This window comes from Rhodofomes roseus (assembly GCF_022264815.1).
Source record: "Rhodofomes roseus strain CIRM-BRFM 1785 chromosome Unknown C8Q71scaffold_7, whole genome shotgun sequence".
Lineage (NCBI taxonomy): Eukaryota > Fungi > Basidiomycota > Agaricomycetes > Polyporales > Fomitopsidaceae > Rhodofomes > Rhodofomes roseus.
In genome coordinates this window covers 1,251,126-1,271,862 of record NW_025952963.1, presented here as the reverse complement: position 1 = coordinate 1,271,862, position 20,737 = coordinate 1,251,126, and the positions used below count along the sequence as shown (strand labels likewise).

At 53.8% G+C, this 20,737-nt stretch overlaps 7 protein-coding genes across 7 annotated transcripts; 2 read left to right on the top strand and 5 right to left on the bottom strand.

Annotated features, from left to right (window-relative positions):
• The first annotated feature begins 119 nt into the window (after positions 1–119).
• On the top strand, positions 120–852 carry C8Q71DRAFT_752343 (uncharacterized protein). The gene is made up of 2 exons (XM_047923365.1): positions 120–215; positions 269–852. Exons 1-2 carry the CDS (start codon positions 127–129, stop codon positions 789–791), a joined length of 612 nt encoding a protein of 203 aa, XP_047780570.1. The 5' UTR covers positions 120–126; the 3' UTR covers positions 792–852.
• Positions 853–5,376: 4,524 nt separating this feature from the next.
• C8Q71DRAFT_752338 (uncharacterized protein) lies at positions 5,377–7,272 on the top strand. The gene is made up of 6 exons (XM_047923364.1): positions 5,377–5,630; positions 5,682–5,704; positions 5,761–5,919; positions 6,044–6,376; positions 6,433–6,805; positions 6,865–7,272. The coding sequence occupies exons 1-6, from the start codon at positions 5,443–5,445 to the stop codon at positions 7,046–7,048; spliced, it is 1,260 nt and encodes a 419-aa protein (XP_047780569.1). The 5' UTR covers positions 5,377–5,442; the 3' UTR covers positions 7,049–7,272.
• Positions 7,273–8,295: 1,023 nt separating this feature from the next.
• On the bottom strand, positions 8,296–10,759 carry C8Q71DRAFT_540523 (MFS general substrate transporter). Its single transcript, XM_047919228.1, has 7 exons — positions 10,036–10,759; positions 9,685–9,980; positions 9,475–9,631; positions 9,371–9,419; positions 8,696–9,313; positions 8,371–8,629; positions 8,296–8,310 (listed from the first exon to the last, which is right to left on the bottom strand). The coding sequence occupies exons 1-6, from the start codon at positions 10,321–10,323 to the stop codon at positions 8,391–8,393; spliced, it is 1,647 nt and encodes a 548-aa protein (XP_047780568.1). The 5' UTR covers positions 10,324–10,759; the 3' UTR covers positions 8,296–8,310; positions 8,371–8,390.
• A 677-nt stretch (positions 10,760–11,436) lies between these two features.
• On the bottom strand, positions 11,437–13,028 carry C8Q71DRAFT_752325 (ThuA-like domain-containing protein). Its single transcript, XM_047923363.1, has 8 exons — positions 12,604–13,028; positions 12,423–12,548; positions 12,327–12,364; positions 12,197–12,270; positions 12,072–12,145; positions 11,966–12,010; positions 11,818–11,912; positions 11,437–11,758 (listed from the first exon to the last, which is right to left on the bottom strand). Exons 1-8 carry the CDS (start codon positions 12,809–12,811, stop codon positions 11,651–11,653), a joined length of 768 nt encoding a protein of 255 aa, XP_047780567.1. The 5' UTR covers positions 12,812–13,028; the 3' UTR covers positions 11,437–11,650.
• A 290-nt stretch (positions 13,029–13,318) lies between these two features.
• Positions 13,319–15,602, bottom strand: C8Q71DRAFT_897082 (PLP-dependent transferase; the record flags this gene model as incomplete). The annotated part of the gene is made up of 11 exons (XM_047928755.1): positions 15,213–15,602; positions 15,010–15,130; positions 14,827–14,951; positions 14,732–14,751; positions 14,363–14,618; positions 14,216–14,288; positions 14,003–14,118; positions 13,901–13,945; positions 13,692–13,834; positions 13,448–13,630; positions 13,319–13,390 (listed from the first exon to the last, which is right to left on the bottom strand). Exons 1-11 carry the CDS (start codon positions 15,355–15,357, stop codon positions 13,319–13,321), a joined length of 1,299 nt encoding a protein of 432 aa, XP_047780566.1. The 5' UTR covers positions 15,358–15,602.
• A 1-nt stretch (position 15,603) lies between these two features.
• On the bottom strand, positions 15,604–17,988 carry C8Q71DRAFT_540370 (PLP-dependent transferase). The gene is made up of 10 exons (XM_047919227.1): positions 17,634–17,988; positions 17,375–17,495; positions 17,182–17,306; positions 16,771–17,129; positions 16,612–16,715; positions 16,444–16,553; positions 16,347–16,391; positions 16,143–16,285; positions 15,904–16,086; positions 15,604–15,852 (listed from the first exon to the last, which is right to left on the bottom strand). The coding sequence occupies exons 1-10, from the start codon at positions 17,776–17,778 to the stop codon at positions 15,745–15,747; spliced, it is 1,443 nt and encodes a 480-aa protein (XP_047780565.1). The 5' UTR covers positions 17,779–17,988; the 3' UTR covers positions 15,604–15,744.
• C8Q71DRAFT_752306 (uncharacterized protein) lies at positions 17,872–20,109 on the bottom strand. Its single transcript, XM_047923362.1, has 8 exons — positions 19,935–20,109; positions 19,783–19,870; positions 19,428–19,719; positions 19,208–19,367; positions 18,651–19,157; positions 18,483–18,597; positions 18,022–18,430; positions 17,872–17,958 (listed from the first exon to the last, which is right to left on the bottom strand). Exons 1-7 carry the CDS (start codon positions 19,978–19,980, stop codon positions 18,133–18,135), a joined length of 1,506 nt encoding a protein of 501 aa, XP_047780564.1. The 5' UTR covers positions 19,981–20,109; the 3' UTR covers positions 17,872–17,958; positions 18,022–18,132.
• Between the last annotated feature and the right edge of the window lie 628 nt (positions 20,110–20,737).

The following is a 20,737-nucleotide window of genomic DNA, read 5'->3' as shown; positions in this document are numbered from 1 at the left end:
GTACAGCGCCGTGTACATCCGACGTAACACCCTGCTGACCGATTGCGATATAGCCCTGCTTGATTCTTAACGACCTTCCATCTCATCCTTTTGACGACACCGTTCAGCAACTGCAAAAAATTCACGATGCGTGTTGACACAACGCTATCGCTCCTTCTGGCATCGCTCGTGGCTATACCCGCGTCGGTGCTCGCCCTGCCCATTGGCTCCCAAGGGTGAGTGTCCCGTCCCGCCGTTCGGATTCACCAGGGCTGACGTAGTGTTCCAGTGCGGACCTTCAGGAGCGTGGGTTCGAGTACGATGCGGAGGTCATGGCGCGTGCCGTGGTCGATGCGCTCGAGGGTCGGAAGGTCACCCGGGTGTGGCACGAGGCGCGCGCACCTATGCCGTCGGAGCCACCGTCGTACAGCAAACTCGACCCGATCAACGGTGCTAAGCCCGGCTACTCGCAGAAGGACCCGCACAAGCCCAAGCAGAAGCCGAAAGGGTCCAAGTTCTGGCAGACACCGCCTCGCTCACTCGACGAGCTGGAGGAACTGGAAGCCCGCGAGCCGTCGAGCGTGCGCTGGTGGGAGGCGCGTGCGCCCATGCCCTCCGACCCACCGAAGTACAGCAAACACGACCCTATCAACGGCCCCAAGACGGGCTATTCGCAGAAGGACCCCGCCCCCGTCCCCAGGTACCGTCAGAAAGACCCGCATAAGCCCCCCCAGCCGCCGAAGGGCTCGAAGTTCTGGCCGACGCCGCCGCGGTCCCTCAACGATGTCGAGATGATGGAGGATATGGAGTAGAGGTTGCAATATGTACATGACCGTCGATCCCCATTCACGAATGAGATTGAAGTTTTCGTTACGGTCTTGTGACCTACGTTGAATAATCGCTGAGACCTTAGCACGTTGCATTTCAGTCGGGGTCGAAGTAAGTTCAGTCTCAAGCAGTCAGGGGTAGATCTTACATAAGTCAAATAGACCCCCTAGCCTGACACTCCCAATCATCTGACCCGTTTCGTGCACAACTGTGTCGACTAGTAAGTTACTTGAATGCATAGGCTTATTTGATACCTCCCGGCGAGCAGAGCGAGGAAGTACGACATGATGTATCGGACGGAACAGCACCTGCAAACCTAGCAAGAAAGCAACGAGCGACGATCTCTTTACTACGGTCACAAAACATAGGCATTCGCAAGGCACGTCAAAACGAGTGGATGGCTGCCCATCCTCATCCAGCGGTACCCCCAAACTTCCGTCGCAAGCGGTGCTCACGGGTAGACACAGGCCTGTGCACATGCAAAGGATCGCGTTCAGCTCAATATGCAGCAGACGATACAGACGAAGTTCACTCACGCCAAGAGCGGCGCCTTCGGGAGTCTGGCAGACCATACCGCTGTAGCACTGAGCAAAGCCGGGGATCGTGCACGGTTTGCCTTAGCCCATGCACGGAGCCGGAGGGACGGTCTCTTGCGGAGAGGGTGCAGCGAGGCCTACGGCCGAGTTGATGCCGAAGGCGAGGTGCAATTGGCGCCCGGGGGATGTGCCCGAGTATACTACGCGGATTGGTCGCGGTTGATTTGCGCCACACGCACCGTTTCCCGCGTCTATCAGGGCGCTCAACCTCGCTCCCTGCCACCGGCGCGTTCATGTTTTAAACCTCCTTTGCCTAGCCCTCTACAGATATAGGCCAAGAGCATGGCTGAAACATCTCATAATATACTCAGAGTTTTATGAAGATGCGTGGTAGGACAAAAAGAAAGGCCTACGATGGCCGAGGGGGACTGTTTCTGAGGAGAACAAACAAAACCAAACATGACCAGTGCACGGTCACGCTTGTCACGGCCACAGCTCGCTCCGGTGGCTGGGCACAAGCTTTGACTTGGGTAATATATATTCTCATTCACATACGCCCTCGGATTGTAGCGAGCCCCTTTTCACCGAAAAAGTATGTCAAATACTTGCAGCAATCGACAACCACTTTGAAGACCGCATCGCAGTGGCAGACTCTTAGCGCCCGTGACCTCCAAAAGGGATTCATCGAATCACTCCGCACACTGCGAGTGTGCAGCCGGACATGAGCAAACATAGAGTCATACACCTTCCATTGCGTTTCTAGGTGCTTAACTATCTCCACCTAACTTGCGAGACGGTCGTGGCGTTCAATTCGAATCGCTTTGGCCCTCCTAAGTCGTGGGAAGAGCGTAGCGCTGAGATGATAGCGCGCGTGCAACGCACAATTGAACCGCGACTATGGAAACCGAAAGTGAGCAGCCTCGTTGTCTGTCACAGACGTGACAGATCGTGATCCCAGATCTGTGATCGAAGCCTTCCATATCGGGTAACCGATTTTGCGCGTACGAGATGCGATGCAGGCCAGCCCTCTTTCCGCCCGTCTACCTTGCAGATCTTGATATTGAAGCTTGTTTGTGTGTTCGGTCGTACTATAAATCTTCAGAAGTGTTGCTGGCTGTCAAAAAATGCGATTACGGCATATTTCAGAATAGGCGCCCGCGCAGCTCGCCGCGCAGGCGCTTGTTCGAGCGAGCCGAGTCCACTGCTCGTGTTGCACCGTGGCGGCAACTCATAGTGTTGGACGGACTTGTTGTCTGACCGTCTTTTGATGGACACGGGTCCGAAGGCCAACGGATAACATAACATCTAGTAGTACCTCCCGATCGGGTACTGCTAGTATGAATTACTACAGTCCCAAGAATAGTAGCAACTCCAATCTTCTCCGAGTCGATACAAATGCCGTACTAGGGTCCGTCATGGTCAGCAGTACTTACTTTCAGGCATGAATTTAATCATGGATTGCAGTTCAGTATAGTACCATATGATGTCCGTGCAAGGTAACTAATCTGAATTGAGCCTACTGGCAATGTATACAGTGTGAGACTAGGAGATGGGGATGGCGCCGTGGCGGCAGTGGGGGCGATAAAGCACGCTCACAACAATATGAATTTGAGGCTGAGTTGAAGGGGCAGACTCCCGGTCAAACCTGCAGTCACGTCGCGCACTCACCCAGAGTCTAGTACAAATCAACTCACCTTTGTATAGATATGCTAGCCATTTACAAGCCCATGCCAGTGATACTGGTGCCTGCCAAACAGAAGACCACGTGCAGCACAAGTGTCCAGTTCGGACCTGCCAGTGGTGAGGTCAGACGTAGCGGCGCGCGAGAAATCACAGCGAGCAAGTCGGAGAAGGTGCGAGACGAAGATATCTACTGGGCGAGACGCGAGATGCGCATAAGGGTCCGGCAGAAGCTGCATGCTGTTCGAGCTCGAGATGGTCTGCTGTACTTGCGCCTCGTGGGTGCAGTAGTACTACTGACCCGCCGGCTTTGCCGCATGCTCAGGCTCTGCGTGACACGCAGGTGAGTGACGACGAGCCGTCAACGAATACACTATATAATCCTTACCTGGCGCATCCAGGAGTAGTATTGTCTTGCGAGTCACTAGTCGCTACTTAAGTTACAGGGACTTGACTTCGGGCGGACATGCACCTGCGTAGTACGCGAGCGTTGGAGAGCAGTTGGAGGGTAGTAGTATTTAAGCGCCTGCGCGGCGGGCTGCGCGGGCGCCTATTCTCAAATGTGCCGTAATCGCATTTTTTTGGCAGCCAGCAACACTCCTGAAAATTCACAGTACGACCGAGCACACAAATAAGCTTCAGTGTCAAGATCTGCAAGGTAGACGGGCGGAAAGAGGGCTGGCCTGCGTCGCATCTCGTACGCGCAAAATCGGTTACCCGATATAGAAGGCTTCGATCACAGATCTAGGATCACGATCTGTCACGTCTGTGACAGACAACGAGGCTGCTCACTTTCGGTTTCCATAGCGACCAATCCGCGTACGTTACCCGAGGCCGAGGCTTGCCAAATCGGGATGAACATCGCACTTGCCAGGATCGCTGCGCCAGACATTTCCCCCTGTATTCTCTGTGATGCATACCATTTCTTCATTGATTTGATATTATTTTACTCCATGTCACAATATTAGTCCTCTCATACCATGAGAACCGCGGGCTCATGGCCATGCCATCGGCAGCCATCCCGAGTCCTACCCGGGCCATACGCCTCGTCTATAATGGGGGCTATGGAGTGTCAACAAGCATCCCACAAATCCGCTTCTATATAACCAAGAGTGGGCTTCCAGGGTTCGTGCTATCTGTACCGTGCAATGTCATGCAATGAACAGCAGTCGTGCGTAGACAGTCGCCTCAATTGGCCATTCCGCATTAGGCAATTGACCAGCTGCCGAAGCGCCGCTGCGGACTTGGGCATTAGGCCCGCTCAGACTGAACGGGTAAGGGTACGGGTACGGGCAAGGGCAACGTCACGGGACGTACCCGGGCGGCTCAGCCACGGCTGCCACGCAGCCACCGCGCTAGGGTTAGCGGCGGGTGGCTGCTAACCCTAGCCTTTCTCTCCAGCGCCTGTAACCTACCTCTCAGTTATCCCTTTCATTTGAGGCATACGTACAAACCAGAGAATACAGACGGTGTGGATAGCGAGTCAGAGCGTCTGCAATCACAATAACATACCCAGTAATTATCTCAGTCTCTGCGAGGGGAGTGGTTCCTTTTTACGGTTACATTTACCCGATTTAGGCAAGTGTTATTTTGGCAGTGTTTCGGCAGGCTGACATTGGTCTGTAGGGTAATCACTACAGTAAGATAGAAGTCAAAATCATGTACAAGTGTGCGACCGGACTCGTATTAGTGCCACCGAAAGGCCGTGATGTAAGTAAATTATTCTGAGACTCGAGACCACAATTATTGCCATGGTTAGAAGCCCGCGAGAAAAAGGCTAGGGTTAGCAGCCACCCGCCGCTAACCCTAGCGCGGTGGCTGCGTGGCAGCCGTGGCTGAGCCGCCCGGGTACGTCCCGTGACGTTGCCCTTGCCCGTACCCGTACCCTTACCCGTTCAGTCTGAGCGGGCCTATTCTAGGGTGCACAGACAACAGATTCGTGTCTCACTGCAAACTATATACAGTAGTGACTAAGGAATATGCATGATTGTAGAGACCAAGTGCACGAAACGGCATGAATCTATGTCCAAAGTGTACGGCTCACGTGTCAACTAAGTAGTAAGTCTTACGCGACAACTAAGTTTTCAGTGTAAGTATTTTTCCGCGATAACGACCGTCAAGTAAAGGAAGATCGGCAGCGCAGGTTGAGCGCAGGTATCCCGAGATACATTGACCAGCTACACAATTTTGGACGAGCTCTTCAGGGAGTCAGAAGATATGGGCAACCTCTTCTCACGCCCCACTTGGAGCGGAATGCGGATTTGTATGCACCTGTGTACGCGCTGTGCCCACGGTCACGTGTCCCGCGTCTTGCGAGGACGCGCACGGCGCCGCAGCCCTCCATGAACTGCGACGCGTGTCTCATTTTATTCTGTGACTGTGAACCTGCTGCCCTATTCACCTCGCTGCTCGTATCAATATGGCGCTCGACGACGCAGACAACACCCTGGCTTCTGGGAACCACGGAGGCGACTTCGTCTCGCACCAGTCTCAGGACAACCTGAGGGAGTCAATGGAAGAACTGTGGTACCTCAAGGAAATCTCGTTCCGGCCGTCTCCCGACACGGAACCAAGAACACTGAAGATCATTACCCAGAACTACAATGGGTCAGTGTAATTGGCTGGGTTGGTGTCTCACGCCTATTTACACGCTTCTAGACCGTGTTCATTCATCGCTATATGTAGGCCTCGTGGTGGCTGTGTTCTGTATCCAGGACTCAGCGCGTATGAACCTTAGGCAATATTCTCCTCCTCCGCTGCCAAATCGAGATTCAACCGCCAGAACGAGCGACCGTCTCATATGACTACCTCGCCCGGCTACTTGGGGAACACTTGTTGACGGCAACCTCAGGAGAGGATACGTCTGCGGCTCTGTCCGTCATGCCTGCTACAAGAAGTGCGTGACATCCCTTTTGCTCGATTGTGATGCTTCGAACGCTGCTATCGCCAATGAGCAACCTCGTGTTATTTCAGTAGATCGAATGCCCTGCGTGAAGAATTATGACTGACTGGCCACGCAGAGGGAATGGACCTAAACCCGCTGTTCACTGGTGCTACTGCCTTCCGACCAGCAGGCGAAGGCGGGGAGTTGAAACTGTTTGAGCACGCCGGGATCGAGCTCGTGCACGGTTGGCTAGCGGATCCGGAGAGCCCTGAACACAAGATCCTCTCCAGAACACAGGACTACGATACGTCCGTGAATCTGATTGTTGAGGCGGACCACCTCACGAAGGGCCGCCTGCTCGCATCGGAGGGGGCGCCCCCCGAGCCCGAGGCGGGCGGAAGTTCAAGTAGCGACAGCAGCGGTAGCTACGACGCACTCACACACGATGAGCGACAGAAGGTGCAGGATGGTACGTCACCGTCGTGCCAGCATTCCGGCCTCGGTACTAACTCGATTCATTGACAGCGATCATCATCCGCGACTTCATCGATAAGACCCAATCGCAGCTCACGTATCACGGCCTTTTCACGCTTGCGTCGACGGTCGAGCCCGGCCAGTTGGTCGCACTCTTCCGCAACTCGCACCTGTCTGTGCTCTACAAGCCGCACGGGTCCGACGGCGGGCTGTATACGCTCGTGACGGACCAGGTGTTCCTGTACGAGGCCTCGGTGGTGTGGGAGCGGCTCGAGGATGTCGAGGGCAGCATGTCGTCCTTCGCGGATTCGGACTTCATCCGCTCGAGCCCGGCGGGCGGGGACTATGCGGGCCACACAGCCGAGAGCGCGCTCGCGGCGCTCGAAACGGAGACTGCGGCCCTGACGCTCGAGGAGCGCGGAGAGTACGTGTGCTTGGTTCGCTGTATCGCGGGGCCGTGTGCTGAATAGGATTTGACTGTAGCGCGGAGCTAGCAAGGCAGCTGCAGGCTGAAGAAGATGAACGTGCGCAGCAGATCAGAGAGGCACGGCGGGCGCGGGAGAGAGCGCGGGAGGAGCTCGCAGCGTCGAGGGAGCACGTTCCTCGGTCGGCCCTCACTGATGATGAGAAGAAGGGGAAGAAGAAGGGAGACTGTGTCATTATGTGATTTGCAGCAACTCCGGGCGGGTACCCTGGCTCAACAGTCCATCGTTTCCACTGTGCTCCAGCTCATTACATTACTAGGAACTCGGAAGTTTCATGGATTGTAACCTACGGTTGCGCGTTTCGGATCCCGGGATAAATTTTACACAGGATTGGATGCCGTCTGGCAGCGGCTTGTACAGCGTGGACAGAACTCGATCCCTGAATATGTTGCCGGTATACAGTCCTGGTAGGTCGAGATGCGATAGGCATACTAGTGGATCTGCCACCAACAGTGGCAAGTCCTTTCGAAGTCCCGATGATTCGAGAGTCACGCGGATCAGCGTGAAAGTTGAACGTACGTTGAACGTTTTGAAAGTTGAACAGCTAGATGTTTGAACGCCAAAGTGAGCGCCATCTCTCCGTTCCTGTAGATTGTCCGTTCTAACTGCCTTGAGCGTTAGCTTCGCCGAGTCCTGTCTCGAAGGCTACGCACAACGAAGCTTTGTGGCGCGCTCACGGCCCCTGTGGCGTCGACGCGTCGAACAACCACAACCGCTGCTCACCGTACAATCATGTCGAACTATCGAACACCGACCGTGAAGAAGGTTTGACCTTCAGTGTGCACGCTACCAAGTGGCTCCTGCTCCTCAGTGTGCAAGAAGTCGAAGGACCATGTCCCTCCCAGAAAGGACGGCACTGAACCTCTCATGTAATGCAACTTAAACCTACACGTCTGTGCGCTTCCACCAGCGAGACCGGGAGCGCTGTCACGTTCAAAAGAATTGTGATGCTTGCCCCAAGGTAGTACCAGTGACTAGATCCTGTTGTGTGCGATTATAGCGGACGTTCTTCAGAGGAAGCTCGGTCTCGCCGTTGCTGAAGACTGTTGGACGTACGGCGGTGTAGTCAGTGAAATTGCCAGCCCGGACTGGGACGTCGAGTAAGTGAAGCTGATCTGCGCGTCAACATCTGGGCTTATGAGTCACGGACGTGGACAGTGTATAACTGAAGGAGACATTCTCCCTTATAGCAGAGAACGTTTGGAAATAGGTTGATGTCATTCGGTGTCTCGGTGTATGTGACGCTTGCGTTTTATCAAGGTTCAATTTTATGCGGCATAGTAGTATTGAAGGTGCTCGACATCATGTAATATCGTGTAAATTGTAGTGACGGCTTCAATCGATGATGGAACACACGTTAGCCGTGTTGTCAATGGAGTGCAGGATAGAAGTCGACTCACAGGACTAAAAACGATGCTGCTTATATCACCCACTGCATGAACCCCTTGTGGCCGGGGGAGACTTCCTTAGCTTTATGGTTGATTGAAACTCTATATGTGCTTACCTGGAAGCCTGCAAGATTCATCATGTTCGCTTCGGTAGTAAAACAGATGCACAAAGACCGCCAACGATGACGGCACATAACAACCAGTACACGAAAGTCCCGTTGGCTATGTTGTCTTGTATAGTGGCGGCAAACAGCGACGATGCGACGGAGGGCGCCAGAGCGCGTACTACAGATGCTGTGGTTTGCGCCAGTCCGTTTGTGAGCCCCAGTGCTGATCGCGTAGGCGCGGATTCGCTGATATACATGAAAATGCAACCTGTTGACACGTCACGGAAGGATGAGTAAGCACTTTGAGGCAGGATGTAACTGGCGTGACACTAACCCCAGGTCATATTGGTCGCGGCATATGCTATGTTCTGGATAACGATGACCGCCCAGACAGCAGTACCTGCTTTCCCAGCACGTTTTGCGAGGAATGCAAGGAGGGGGAACGCGCACACACAAACAAGGTACCAAGCATAAGAGGCCACGTATAAGCTCCTGTTGCCGAACCTACGACGAAACCACGGAAAGGTGAAAATCTGTACGAGGCCGGCAAGGATCCCAGTGACGCCTTGTATGATTCCGATGTTGAAGGAGCTGAAACCAAGACCGCCGCCTCCTATGGCGGTGGAATACATGAGAGGAAGTAGGACAACCATACTCTGATCTGTGAAAGCCAAGAAGCCGTAGTTCATGATAGGGTAGAGGACTTGAGCGGTGAGGATAGATCGGATAGTAACAGCCACTGTCTCGGCGACAGGCTCGTACACTGCCGTCCCTGGCTCGATTGGTGACCAGGTAACGATCGCTTCGCTTTTTGATTCGTCCTTTTCGGCGGCCGGGGAAGCAGATGGAGTGGCCCTCGTAGCCGTGGGCCCCGATCGCTCAACAAGTTGAATGGCGTCTTGTTCTTCAAGCTGGATCCCGCTGGACTCTAGTGGCGCAGTCTGCTCCCGAGCTACTTGTTATAAGAGGTGCGATGGTATGCAGGTCGCGAATGTATGATGGAACATACCTCTGGTAGGGTTTTTGGTAACACGTCGCCGCTTCGTCTTTGGCAGAGTCTGGTAGTATGAAGTTGGGTCAAGTCGTCGGACTGAGTGCCCCGGGATGGCGTACCTCCTTCAATCCACACAATGCCAAGAGGAACGCGCTCATCGAGATGCAAGCGGCTATCATGCACGGTAGAAAGTACGGGTACATTTCCCAAAACTCGGCGTGAAATACGGATGGCCAACGCGAGGCAGGCGTTGAGAAGATGCCTCCGATAGTAGGTCTGACAGAACGTTCGGTCAAGAAAGCGAACATCCCTAAACCCGGATAACATACCCGAGCGTACTGCCTAGGCTCCATATCATGGGCATGAACGCAAAACCTCTGTCTCTGTTGGTTTCGTCCGTAATCTCGGCCATCATACTCTTCGTAACGCCTACGTTCCCGTTGAGAGCGCCCTCGGCACAACGAGCCAAGACAAGGGCCCAATACGTCTTTGACAAGCCGAAGCCTAGCATCGAGAGCGTAAGGCCTAGAAGCCCGGACATCATGATAGGCCTCCGGCCAAGACGATCGGAAGCGCGCCCCCACTGCAGCACACAGATCGCTTCAGTGGCATAGAAAGCCGATTCCTCGAATAGATGTTAGTCCACATACATCGTTCACGCAAGATTGAACATGACTCACTATGAGTCCGGCGAAGTAACCAGTTTTATCATCATCGCCACCCGTGATACCTGTCTTCCGGACGAGCTGGTTGACGAACGGATTGATGACTGTCGACGTGATCGGCTCCGCAAGTTGTATATACAGTAGGATGAAGAGCTGGAGTTTAGGAAGAGGGGTGTCCCCGACCGGATGGTCTCCTGCAGGCTCGTGGTCGACTTGCGTGTCGGACGGCCCCGACGGTACCTCTTGTACAGCACCGTCCTCAAATCCCGGCTCTGTCGGGAGCGCAACCTGGTTGTTGGACATACTCTAGTGCAACAGGGAGGGTTGGTTGATCGATAGGGCGATCATCATTTTAAGTGCGTTGCAGCTGCTTCAAAATATTCTGCACTGTATTGCGCCAAATGGGACTCCCACAGAACCCGAGCCGCCCATGACTCGAGACGAGAATCTTCTACTACGAAGTTCTCCCGTTGAGCAGCAAGAATCAGATCCGCACTAGCTGTTTCAAACCGCTTCGAACACCAAACCGGGTTATTGACGATACGAGCCCACCGCTGTTCGAGACCATTAACCTTCAGCGCGCGCGGTTCTCGAAGCCATTTATGGTCTATAGGATCAAGCGACGCGCCAACAGAGTTGCGGAGCCGAGAGTGGATGCGCAAGTCATTCCTTTATGCGCTGAACACCGCTGTCTATGCACATGGCGTTAGTAGATTGGCTGACAACACCTATTGAATGGATGACGATTAATGACGATCTTGCGTATTTGGAATTGATAATGCGCACCGGGAAACGTACCTCGAGGTGATCCGAGTGATATTTGCTGTTGTACGCGCTTTCGCTGACTCCTCGAAGTGGTAGTACCAGCCGAGGCTTTTGCACGTTAACAGTGGCTGTTGGTCATGATAGAGTCGCTACACCGTAGCCCCAGGCATCATCAAACGGATGGAGACAGCAGGGACCGTGGGGCGGCATGAGCCAGACAGAAGAGTCACCTCGAATACTCAGTGAACAAACATCGCTTGCGAGTTTGCTTTCCGGCCAAATCGAGAGGTTTGAATGAGACATTATTGTATGATTGAGAGCGGGACAACAAGGCGGCGGGCGCTAAAGCGTAGCTCCAGCGGTCCACGTAAGTCATACTCAACTTGAAACTCCGAAAGAGCAACAAATACTGACAGTGACCCGGTCAGTGACCCTTAGAATTCTCGTACTCAATACTGACAGTCTTTACACGATTGTTCGTCCCCCCGGCATTGGAGTTGGTTCTCCTGTGGCTCGAGCCTTCGAAGCAGCCTCGTGTTCTGTTACCAAACTATATATGTATCCGCACCACTAGAAGCTTGTTGGAGCACGCGATCGTGGCGAGCTCGCAAGCTCGGCCGCGATAGTACCTGACCGAAATGGATAGGGGGAGGGGTATATAAACCGTTGATTTTCGTGTATCTACCTCACGCGATTGCCCTTCGGGCATCGCCCACGCCCGGGACACTCGCGCTCGCCGTACCGTTTATCGCTTGTTCTCACAAAGCTATCGGTTCTTGACCATTGCGACGATATACAAACATACTCAATTGTCGTATCCGACGGATCAACGCCGCGACCGCGTTCGTTCTCGGGATCAGCAACATCATACAGTAGCATTCCCAACCAGTGCGTTAGGGTTGTACGCCTTCGTCGTTCCAGACTGTAAAGCCCACTGTATACCCGCCAGAACGTGTGCCAGGAATAGTTCGTCCTGGTGATACGCAGTCAGTATTGCGTTGTTGTTCAGTCCTTTCGAGAGATGAGGCGAACCTGCCAAGTCTCGATGCAGTGCCCCAGGCCCGTGTAGAAGCTACGACCGGCTATTCCGCCAGGCGCTACGCCGGCGCCTCGCTCTTGGAACCATGCTACGGATGTGGTGATCAGCATGCTAGCTGGACGCTTACCACGTCATACATACCAATCGGGTGAGGGCTGCCATGGTCAAACTTCCGTTCACCAGGATCTAGGAGACCAGTATGAATCAGAAAATGGATAACAAGAGCACCAGTAACTGAGTTACGCACCTAGGTAGGTAGACTCGTCCGCTGCGAGGATTACTGTCGCTCCCACTTTGCGCGGGTCCGACGTGAAGTTGTACCTATTCAAGGGGCATCAGTGCGGGGAACACGACGAGATGACAGATTCTTACGCCTCGTCGTAGAGCTCCCATCTCGCTGGGAGCATGCTTGTGGCAGGATGCGAAGGCCCCACAACATCATAAACCTAGTTGAGTATGCTCGATACTGGCCAATGGTTGTTCTCAGGACGATCGTGCGCACCGCTGTGCAGATATCTGGATGGTAGTCGAAGAGCGCTCCTGTGGACGGGCACCAAATTCAGCGCGCCATTGCGTAGTTCTATAGGATTTCACCGACCTATCTCCTTGCGGAACCAGTCATCCGACTCGTTGTAGAAGCATGCAGAAGCGCAGTGGATTCCAATGAAGTTACCACCGGAGTTGAGGTACTTCTGAAACGCTGCTTTACCCGTCTCATCGAGCACTTGGAACATGAGAAACGTCAGATATAATTGCTACATCAGAGACATTGCACTCACCGTCTCCCGAGTTGTTGAGGAAGAGGATTGCATCGTATTGCTTGAGGTGATTGTCTGTGAACCACGACTGATCCTCCGTAGCATCGTACTCGACATTGATGACCGAAGCCTTGGCTTTCAGAGCCTCGATCGACGCAGGAATCGAATCGTGTCGATAACCGCGCGTCGCAGAGTAGATGAGGATACGGGCTTTTGTCTGCTGGGCCATATCGTACTAGTAACCACTGTCTGCAATGCGTACGTCACAGTCGATGATGAGGGTGAGAGCAGGGACGGCCCATTCTCGCGAATGCCCCTTTTATACGCCCTCGACGAATTCGGAAGGTATGATATAATGTGAGAGCAGCGCTCAGTGCGTAAGCCTATGCCCTTCCCATTGAAGGCGAGAAGAGGCAGCTTGTGCGAGTCTGAGAACGCGGCGGGACAACCAATCCCGCGCGACCCGCCTCACGCGCCCCGGAGTGACGTCTACGCGTCGCGTCACAAAGCGCGTGATAGAGACACGGTCACATGGTCTTGATGACGCGACTCGCGGGCGAGTCTCCGCCCGAACATCCAGCTCGCTGGCTTCCACAACGACCAGGAATTGACCAGGAAGTCATATTTTCGATTCGGATACGGATACATCATACCTCCGTATACATAGTTCATGCACGCGCGGATGTATCGGCATGCACTGAAGTAACACCGTAACGCAACTGCATACGCTAGTAGGCTACAGCATGGGCTCTTCGATATCCTCGCAAAACTTCTTAAGTGCTCTTCCGATATATTCGAAGTCCGCAAGCTGCACAAGTACAATCATTCGGCCTTCTCTTCGGCATTCAGAAGCACCATCACGCACCTCGTTGTATACCTGCGCCGAGCAGCGACACCACCATCGTCCCTGGTAGAAGAAACATGTAGCGGAAACATTGAACTCGGTGAGCAACCTGTCCGTGAACGTTTTGCTGATTTTCCCCCGTGACGACGGCGTGTATACCGTGCCGGATATGCCTTCCGCTTTCAGCGGAAGTCGGACAGTCGTCTCACAAACGTAACATCCGTCAGCTTGCACGAAGTGAAGCAGAGTAGTCGGAAGGCCTCACCATGTTTCGTGTCAACTCGCCAGTAACATCCAGTACCTCTGTCCCCAGGATCTCAGCAAGCCCTTTCCCACCAGCGATTGCCAGCTGGTGACAGTACGCGTTGATCACCTCCTCTCCCCCTAACCATTCTCGGAATTGAACAGCTGGGGGAAGGTGCATTTCAGCGTCAGAGGGAAGGCATAATGATTATAGACACTACTCAGGCGCACCTGGTGTGACGCTCAATTGAGGCACCAAGTCGATGGTCGCGGTCCCTGTGCGACGAGTTGTTAGTAGATGTGAAGGACAACTCGGAACGTCAGTGGACATACATGCGTGTTGATCCACAAAGTTCGACGAGCGAAGCTTGACATCGACGCAGTCCAGGTCATTTCTCGCGATATACTGTGCAGAAGTTGGGATGGACGATCGGATGATGTATTGGTTCCTAAGAAAGGCTCATCAGCACAAGAGACACGATTATGCAATATGTATGGCTTGCGCTCCCGTTTCCGGCGCGTACATGAGGATGACGGTCTACGGACCTCTTGGGGACGTAGAGTAACGCGCAACCGCGCTTCGCATAGAACCATTTGTGGCAGTTCGATATGAAGAAGTCTGGCATCGCGGTTTTCACGTCAACGTTCAACTATTCACCACCTCAGAAGTCAGAACATATGCATATGATTGACCAAGAAGAAGCGGGCGCGCCTCCTGTCCGATGCTCTGAGCACCATCGACGATGCTCCACGCGCCTTCTTCCCTGCGAATCTTAACCATCTCCTTCCACGGCAAGGCGACGCTCGGCATAGGCGTAATGGAATCAAGGACTATAACAAGTTTGTTCTTCTTATCCTCGACGCGCAAGTCTGATTGAGCATATAAGCTCGGAGGTGTGTCGTTGAACGAAGCCTCATGGTAGAGCTCCTTGGCTTTTGAATCTTCGACCTAAACTTATCGAGGATCTGCTCTGCCGTCAGCGGGAAAGCGTAGTCAATGGTATGAACGTCGGGTCGGGGTTGCTCTGAGCGATCGCTGAGGTAATGTATGTAGCGAGAGACCGCGATATACGCCGTGTTAGCTACGCGCAAGCATTCAATCAGTTACTCTGCACTGTATGAGGAAGCGTGATGAGGGTCACGGCGAGGTGACTCACCGCCGATGATGACATCTCCCTGTTTCCACTCGAAGTTTGCGAAAACCGTAGTAATCGCATGCAGAGCATTCGGTGCGAGAACAACTTCTTCGTGGTCTGCTCCGATAACATTTGCAGCATGTTTCCTAGGAGAAAATGGTCAGTGTCGCCATGGGGGTAGTATCCCAAGGCAGATGGAATCACCTAACCTCGTTGAGCAACAGAAGATATGTGAGGCGGTGAGATTTATCAGGATTATTCTCCGCCAACATGGTCAGCTCTTGGCAGCGTTTCAGGACGGGTAGAGGCGGCGCCCCGAGTGACCCTGATATTCATGAATCAAGTTCAGATGGCATACTAGACGACGATAGGCAGCGATCGCATAAGGTGAAAGCAGAGTGACTCACCATGATTCAAGTTCACATACTCCGGATCGAACCCCCAAAACGACTTGACAGCATGACCGAAGGGAGGGGGCTTCTCGTTCGCGTCATACGTCCACCATCTTTCACCTGGGTCTTCCGCATTGATGGCGTTAGCTACTTCAATCATGATTACAGTGCGTCTACGGTGTAATCAAAGCTGGCATGGCGTTGGCGTCGATACTTATACTACCAGCTGGATGCATGACTCGACAGCCAGTCATCTCATCGGTCATCACAAATACTGCCCGACTCGGCGGCGTTTCTGGCAGGAGGAGGAGGACGTGTCCATTTACTAGCCACCGGCCGCAATTTGTGCGTGCCTGAAGGGCCGTTATTCTGCATATTCCGCTGTGCTGCATCTGCCAACCAAACGCTCACTGAGGATGCCTGATGAGCCGCCTACCAACTCGGGCTTCGCGGAGCGTTCATTTCAGTGATCAGTATGCACCATACATTAACGCTTACGATGGCTCTAACCCATGGAAGGGCTCTTCGGTCGTGCAGCCATACAACTCTAGCGCGTGTCTATGGCCTCTGGCCAGTCACGTCCGGTTTCTACGATCTCTGAGACCTCAGCGCATATAGCCTTGAAAGCCTTCCCAACATACTCGAAATCGGATATCTACGTGAGGTCAGTCAGTGGGAGCGGCGAAACGGACGACACGAGACTGACATCGTTCCAGACTTGGGCACTGCAACGTGTCCACCAAGCGCCTGCGTGCACGAAGAATGCCGCAGAGACGTTCCAATCAAGCAGCAGCTTCTTTGTGAATGTCCTGACGATGTTCTCGCGGGCCTGTGGCGTGTAGAACGCGCTGCTCGCAGACTCCGTGGGTAGTGGGAGTTGTATGTTCGTCTGAACGGTTGTCAATGAGCTTGTTCCGCGTCCTTCGACTCCGAAAGGGGGCTTACCAAGTTCAGAGTGAACTCTCCTGTTTCGTCTAGAACCTTTGTCCCAAAGAGTTCTGCCAGCCTCTTGCTGCCATCCAGGGCTAGTTGGTGACAGTAAGCATTGATGGCGGCTTCTCCGCCCAGCCATTGTCGGAAGTCAATTGCTATATCGTTGGATTTGCATCAAGGGAGTGTATGCATTGATAGATATGAGGTGACTCATACCTGCGCCAATACTCAGGTTTGGTGTCTGATCCGTCGTTCCGGTCCCTAGAGTGGCATCCGATGAGGTTCATCGAAGTCAGACGATACATACACTTACACTCATGCTGGAGAACAAAGTTTGTCTCGCCGGGGGGAGGTAGCTTCGAATCGTTAGGAGACACATATGCATGCGAAGTAGGAACAGACGACTTGATGATATGCTGGTTCCTAGAGAGAAATCGATTTGAGGTTGGAAAGGCGGTGTTTGTGAGCCCGAGAGACTAACCTTTTCGGAACATACAACAGCGCACATCCTCGCTTGGCGTAGAACCACTTGTGGCAATTTGAGATGAAGAAGTCGGGCTTTGCTACGCTCAGTTTGATGTCCAACTGTCAGGATGAACAGTGTCAGCGCGGAACGTTCATCGACAAAAGTACGATCAACCTCCTGGCCAATACTGTGAGCGCCGTCAACGAGGCTCCAGACGCCCTCTTCCTTGCAGATCTGCACGAGTTCCTTCCACGGAAGCGCCATACCCGGGTTGGAGATGATCGAGTCGATCACCGCGACGATCTTGTTGCCCTTCGGGTTTTGCGCGCCCGCCGCATCCGGTGGAGTGTCGCTGAAGTCCACGTTCGGGTTGGCAGCCTTGATCTCGTGGATCTTCGTACGGAAGTCCTCAATGATCTGCGCACGCGTCATGGGGAACGAGAGGATGATCTTCACGGGCGTAGGCCTGGGAGCCTCGTCGCGGTCGCTGAGATAGCGAATGGTGCGTGAAACGGCGTTGTATGTCGTCGTGGCTGTGTACGAGCTAGGTCAGCGTTTTCCGGGCACATAGGGCATTGCGCATACCTTCAATGATGATGTCGCCCTCTTTCCATTCGAAGTTTCGGAGGACGGTGTTGATGCCATGAGTCGCGTTGGGAACGAGTACAATCTCATCTGTTTCGGCACCAACTACATCTGCCACGCGTTTCCTGCACGTACAGGGGAGTAGGTCTGTAAGTCTCGCGCAAAACTGCAAGAATGTAGATCGCGGACGAACCTGACTTCTTGCTGCATGCCCATATAGGTGATACGATGGAATTTGTCGGGATTCCGCTCAGCGAGAAGCGTCAGCTCCTGGCATTTGAATAGCACAGGTAACGGAAGCGACCCATATGAACCTGTCATCAAGTGTGAGCAAACGTGTTATCATTGTTAGCCAGCCAGATCCGGGACGTCTGTGTCATGCGTGCATAGCCGTGAACCACGGTAGATCGAGAATCGCTGTGCCAATGATTGACATATCCGTATGTACTGACCGTTATTCATGTTCACGAAACCGGGATCGAAAGCCCAATACGGACGCAGAGCATGCCCAAAGGGGGGCGGCTTCCTGCCCGTATCATAGGTGTATTGTTTCGCGTTGTCAGCGTTCGCATTGTCGGACTGATCGACGGCAGTCATATCTGCTCAAGAAACGCCAGACAGCGGGAATGGGTGGGTCGTGTCTACGCCGGCTGAGCAGGAGGGACCAGTTATAGCAGGTGCTGGCACTCCGCCAAGCTCGCGCACAAGAACGAGCTCGAGTGACTCTGAACTGACTCGACACAGGAACGAGAATGACTCGGGACGGCTTGGGCCAAGCTTGGGCAAGTGGTGGTCAACATCCATCCGGTCGGGCCGATTCTCAGGGGAGATAGTACTCACTTGCCTTATAGAGAAAGGTCACACCAAGACCACGGCAGCCACACACTAGTAGAGTATACGAAACGAAAGAGCCAGGAACAAGAGATGTGGGGACGTCGTCGACGCTATGTACTACGTATCCTCCAGCAGGAAGTCCTGTACGACTTCCTTCATCTGCTGCTCGCTCAACTTCGCCGACCGAGGCATCCCCGACCCAACCCATACAGGCAGCGGGACATCAGACAGTGCTGGTGGCGTCAATCCCAGCGAAGGCGCGGGTCGACTACTACGACTTGTCAGTGTTATATGGCATGCGTAGCATAGGTGCGGTGTCAGCGATGCGGAGGCTGAAGGCGGGGTATCATGTGAGGCGTCGCGAGAGCGTATTGATATGCGCGACTTCCACTCTTGGAGGCCTTCCTGCATCGGTCTGGAGAGGGAGGTGTCAGGAGAGACAATCGCCGCCGTAGAGGGTTACCCACCGTGCACACAAGGCGCACAGCCCCGCAGACTCGCCCTTCGGTTCGACCTTCGTACACGTCCTGACGATCGTCGACACAGTCGACGGATAGTCTTTCTCCAGACCAGTGATGAACTCTGCATGAGATGATGAATATGACGTGTACGCTTCCATTCACAGAAGACGTTACCTCTTGTCAATGCACCAATACCTTGCTTGGCTCCTGACCATGGCCAAGGCTCCTTGCCAATGATAGTCACGTCCCTCCATCGGGCCCATAACGCGCATTCCTTGCGCCCAACGTCTCGAAGTGGCCTGACCACCCTGACATATCCCTTTCGGCGTCCGTCCCTCGCACTCCTCCTTTCCTTTGTGTCGTGCGATGTTTGTTCTTGCTCGCTGCGAAGATTGGCGACCTCCGCGTCAGGCATCCACTCTTCTTGCATCTCTTCCTTCAGGTTGTATCCTCTACCTTGCGATACTCCAGATATGAGGGAGACGGCCAGACTCGTAAGGGACGTCCCAAGAACGAGATGAGACGAGTCGGTCTGCAGCGCAGTATGTAGTAGCAGTACCCGGACCAGCGTCTCGATGGCGGTGGGTACAGCGGTGGCAGTCGGTAAGGATGCGAGGTAGGAATGGAGGGACTGTAGCGGCGTAGAGGTTGAAGTGGAGGCGAGCTTTGATAGCCGGAGCTCTGCTATGTGTCAGCATCAAGGGGTCGTACTGGCTGCATATGCGACTCACCTTCACTGGTCATATCTGCGGCAAACCTTTGGTCGTCGCTTGAGGCGTGTACAGCGTTCCACCAGTTTGGATCGAAAGCATCCTGCAAGCGCAGCGACACAAAGTCCAGCCCTTCGTATGTTGCCACGTACTGCTCTACGTCAGGTGTCCTGTCACGCATCTACTTCGAGAACATCAGCCAGAGCCCCGCGTTGGGCGCGATGACCAAGAAACCACTCACCGCAGGAAACGCACCACTGATCTCGACGTAGCAGACCGTCACCCTATTCCAGACTTTCTCGTGCCGAGGGTGGTTCTTGCCCCCATCGGAGGGCATCGTAGATTGGTCCATGCTGACATAGCAACGGTGTACGAGATCGAGAAGGACAGTTGAGCCGAGTCCGCCAGAGAACCCGACCAAAAGGTTGCCGTCCGGCTTCAGAGCGGTACGACGAGGCCCGTCTGCTTTCTGGTTCACAGAAGGCTCCAACCCTCTCCGGAACTTGTGGGTGATCAGAGGGGAGAAGCAGTCTCTGCGAGACGAGGGAGTCAGACGACCAGTTGCAATGCATAGAAAAAGAAGCAGGAAAACGCACTTGCAGTATACGGCATGTCGAATGACAATACTACCTTGAGCTTCTTTGCATTTCACGCAGAACTTCGTCTTGTCATATTTCTTACGCCCTACGAAGCATCGTCTGAGTGGTCAATCGATCCAGCGTGCTGGCTAATGTGACTATCAACGTACGAGGCATAAGGGCGTCGCCTTCCACTGCAGGGTTTCCACACGACATGACTCGCCGCACGATATCCTGGATGAAATGACTTTCAAGATAGAGGATCCTCTACTTCAAGGAGTAAAGGAGAAAAATATGAATAGGGTCGCTCTCAGCTGCTCTCAATGTCGCTCGCCGCTGTGCCGCAGACCGGGCAGAGGCGCTCAAGCAAGACACGTCCACGTGATATATGAAAATCTCGAAGATCGCTCAAGCGCCCGGCGCCCGCGGCCCACTGCCGTACGCGGCCTCCGTGACCTCAAGGTCCTCAATCCTTTGACAGTTCGATACTACACCAATCCCTCATGACTCAGGAAATTTACTGGTGGCCACTGTAGCATCAATGACTGCGTTCTGTGAAGCTCGAACGTTGCCACTGCTCTGCCATGAGGTACGAGCGTCGGACGAAGTCGATGGAACACATGTGTCGCCTCCTCACTCGATGATATCGACCTCGAGGCGCAAGATCCGACAGTAGCGACCCGCTTGCATCTCGTACCCCGGCGCGACTAGATGGATCTTATAGCAGCGCAAGCACGGGCCCACGCATCCGTCAGACTCCCGAGCGTCGATCGGGGGATTGACGTCTGTATCTGCAAGGTCATAATGAAGTACGTCTATGGTAAAGTGCCTATCGCTGCTATCGCATCATACTGACATTGAAAGTCCGGATCTAACTGCAGATCCAGCCATACGAACGAGCGGCGTAGACAGGCGAGTGGCGATCAATCCGGAATGGCGTAGGCACCAGCACAATGGAGGCACACTTGTACTG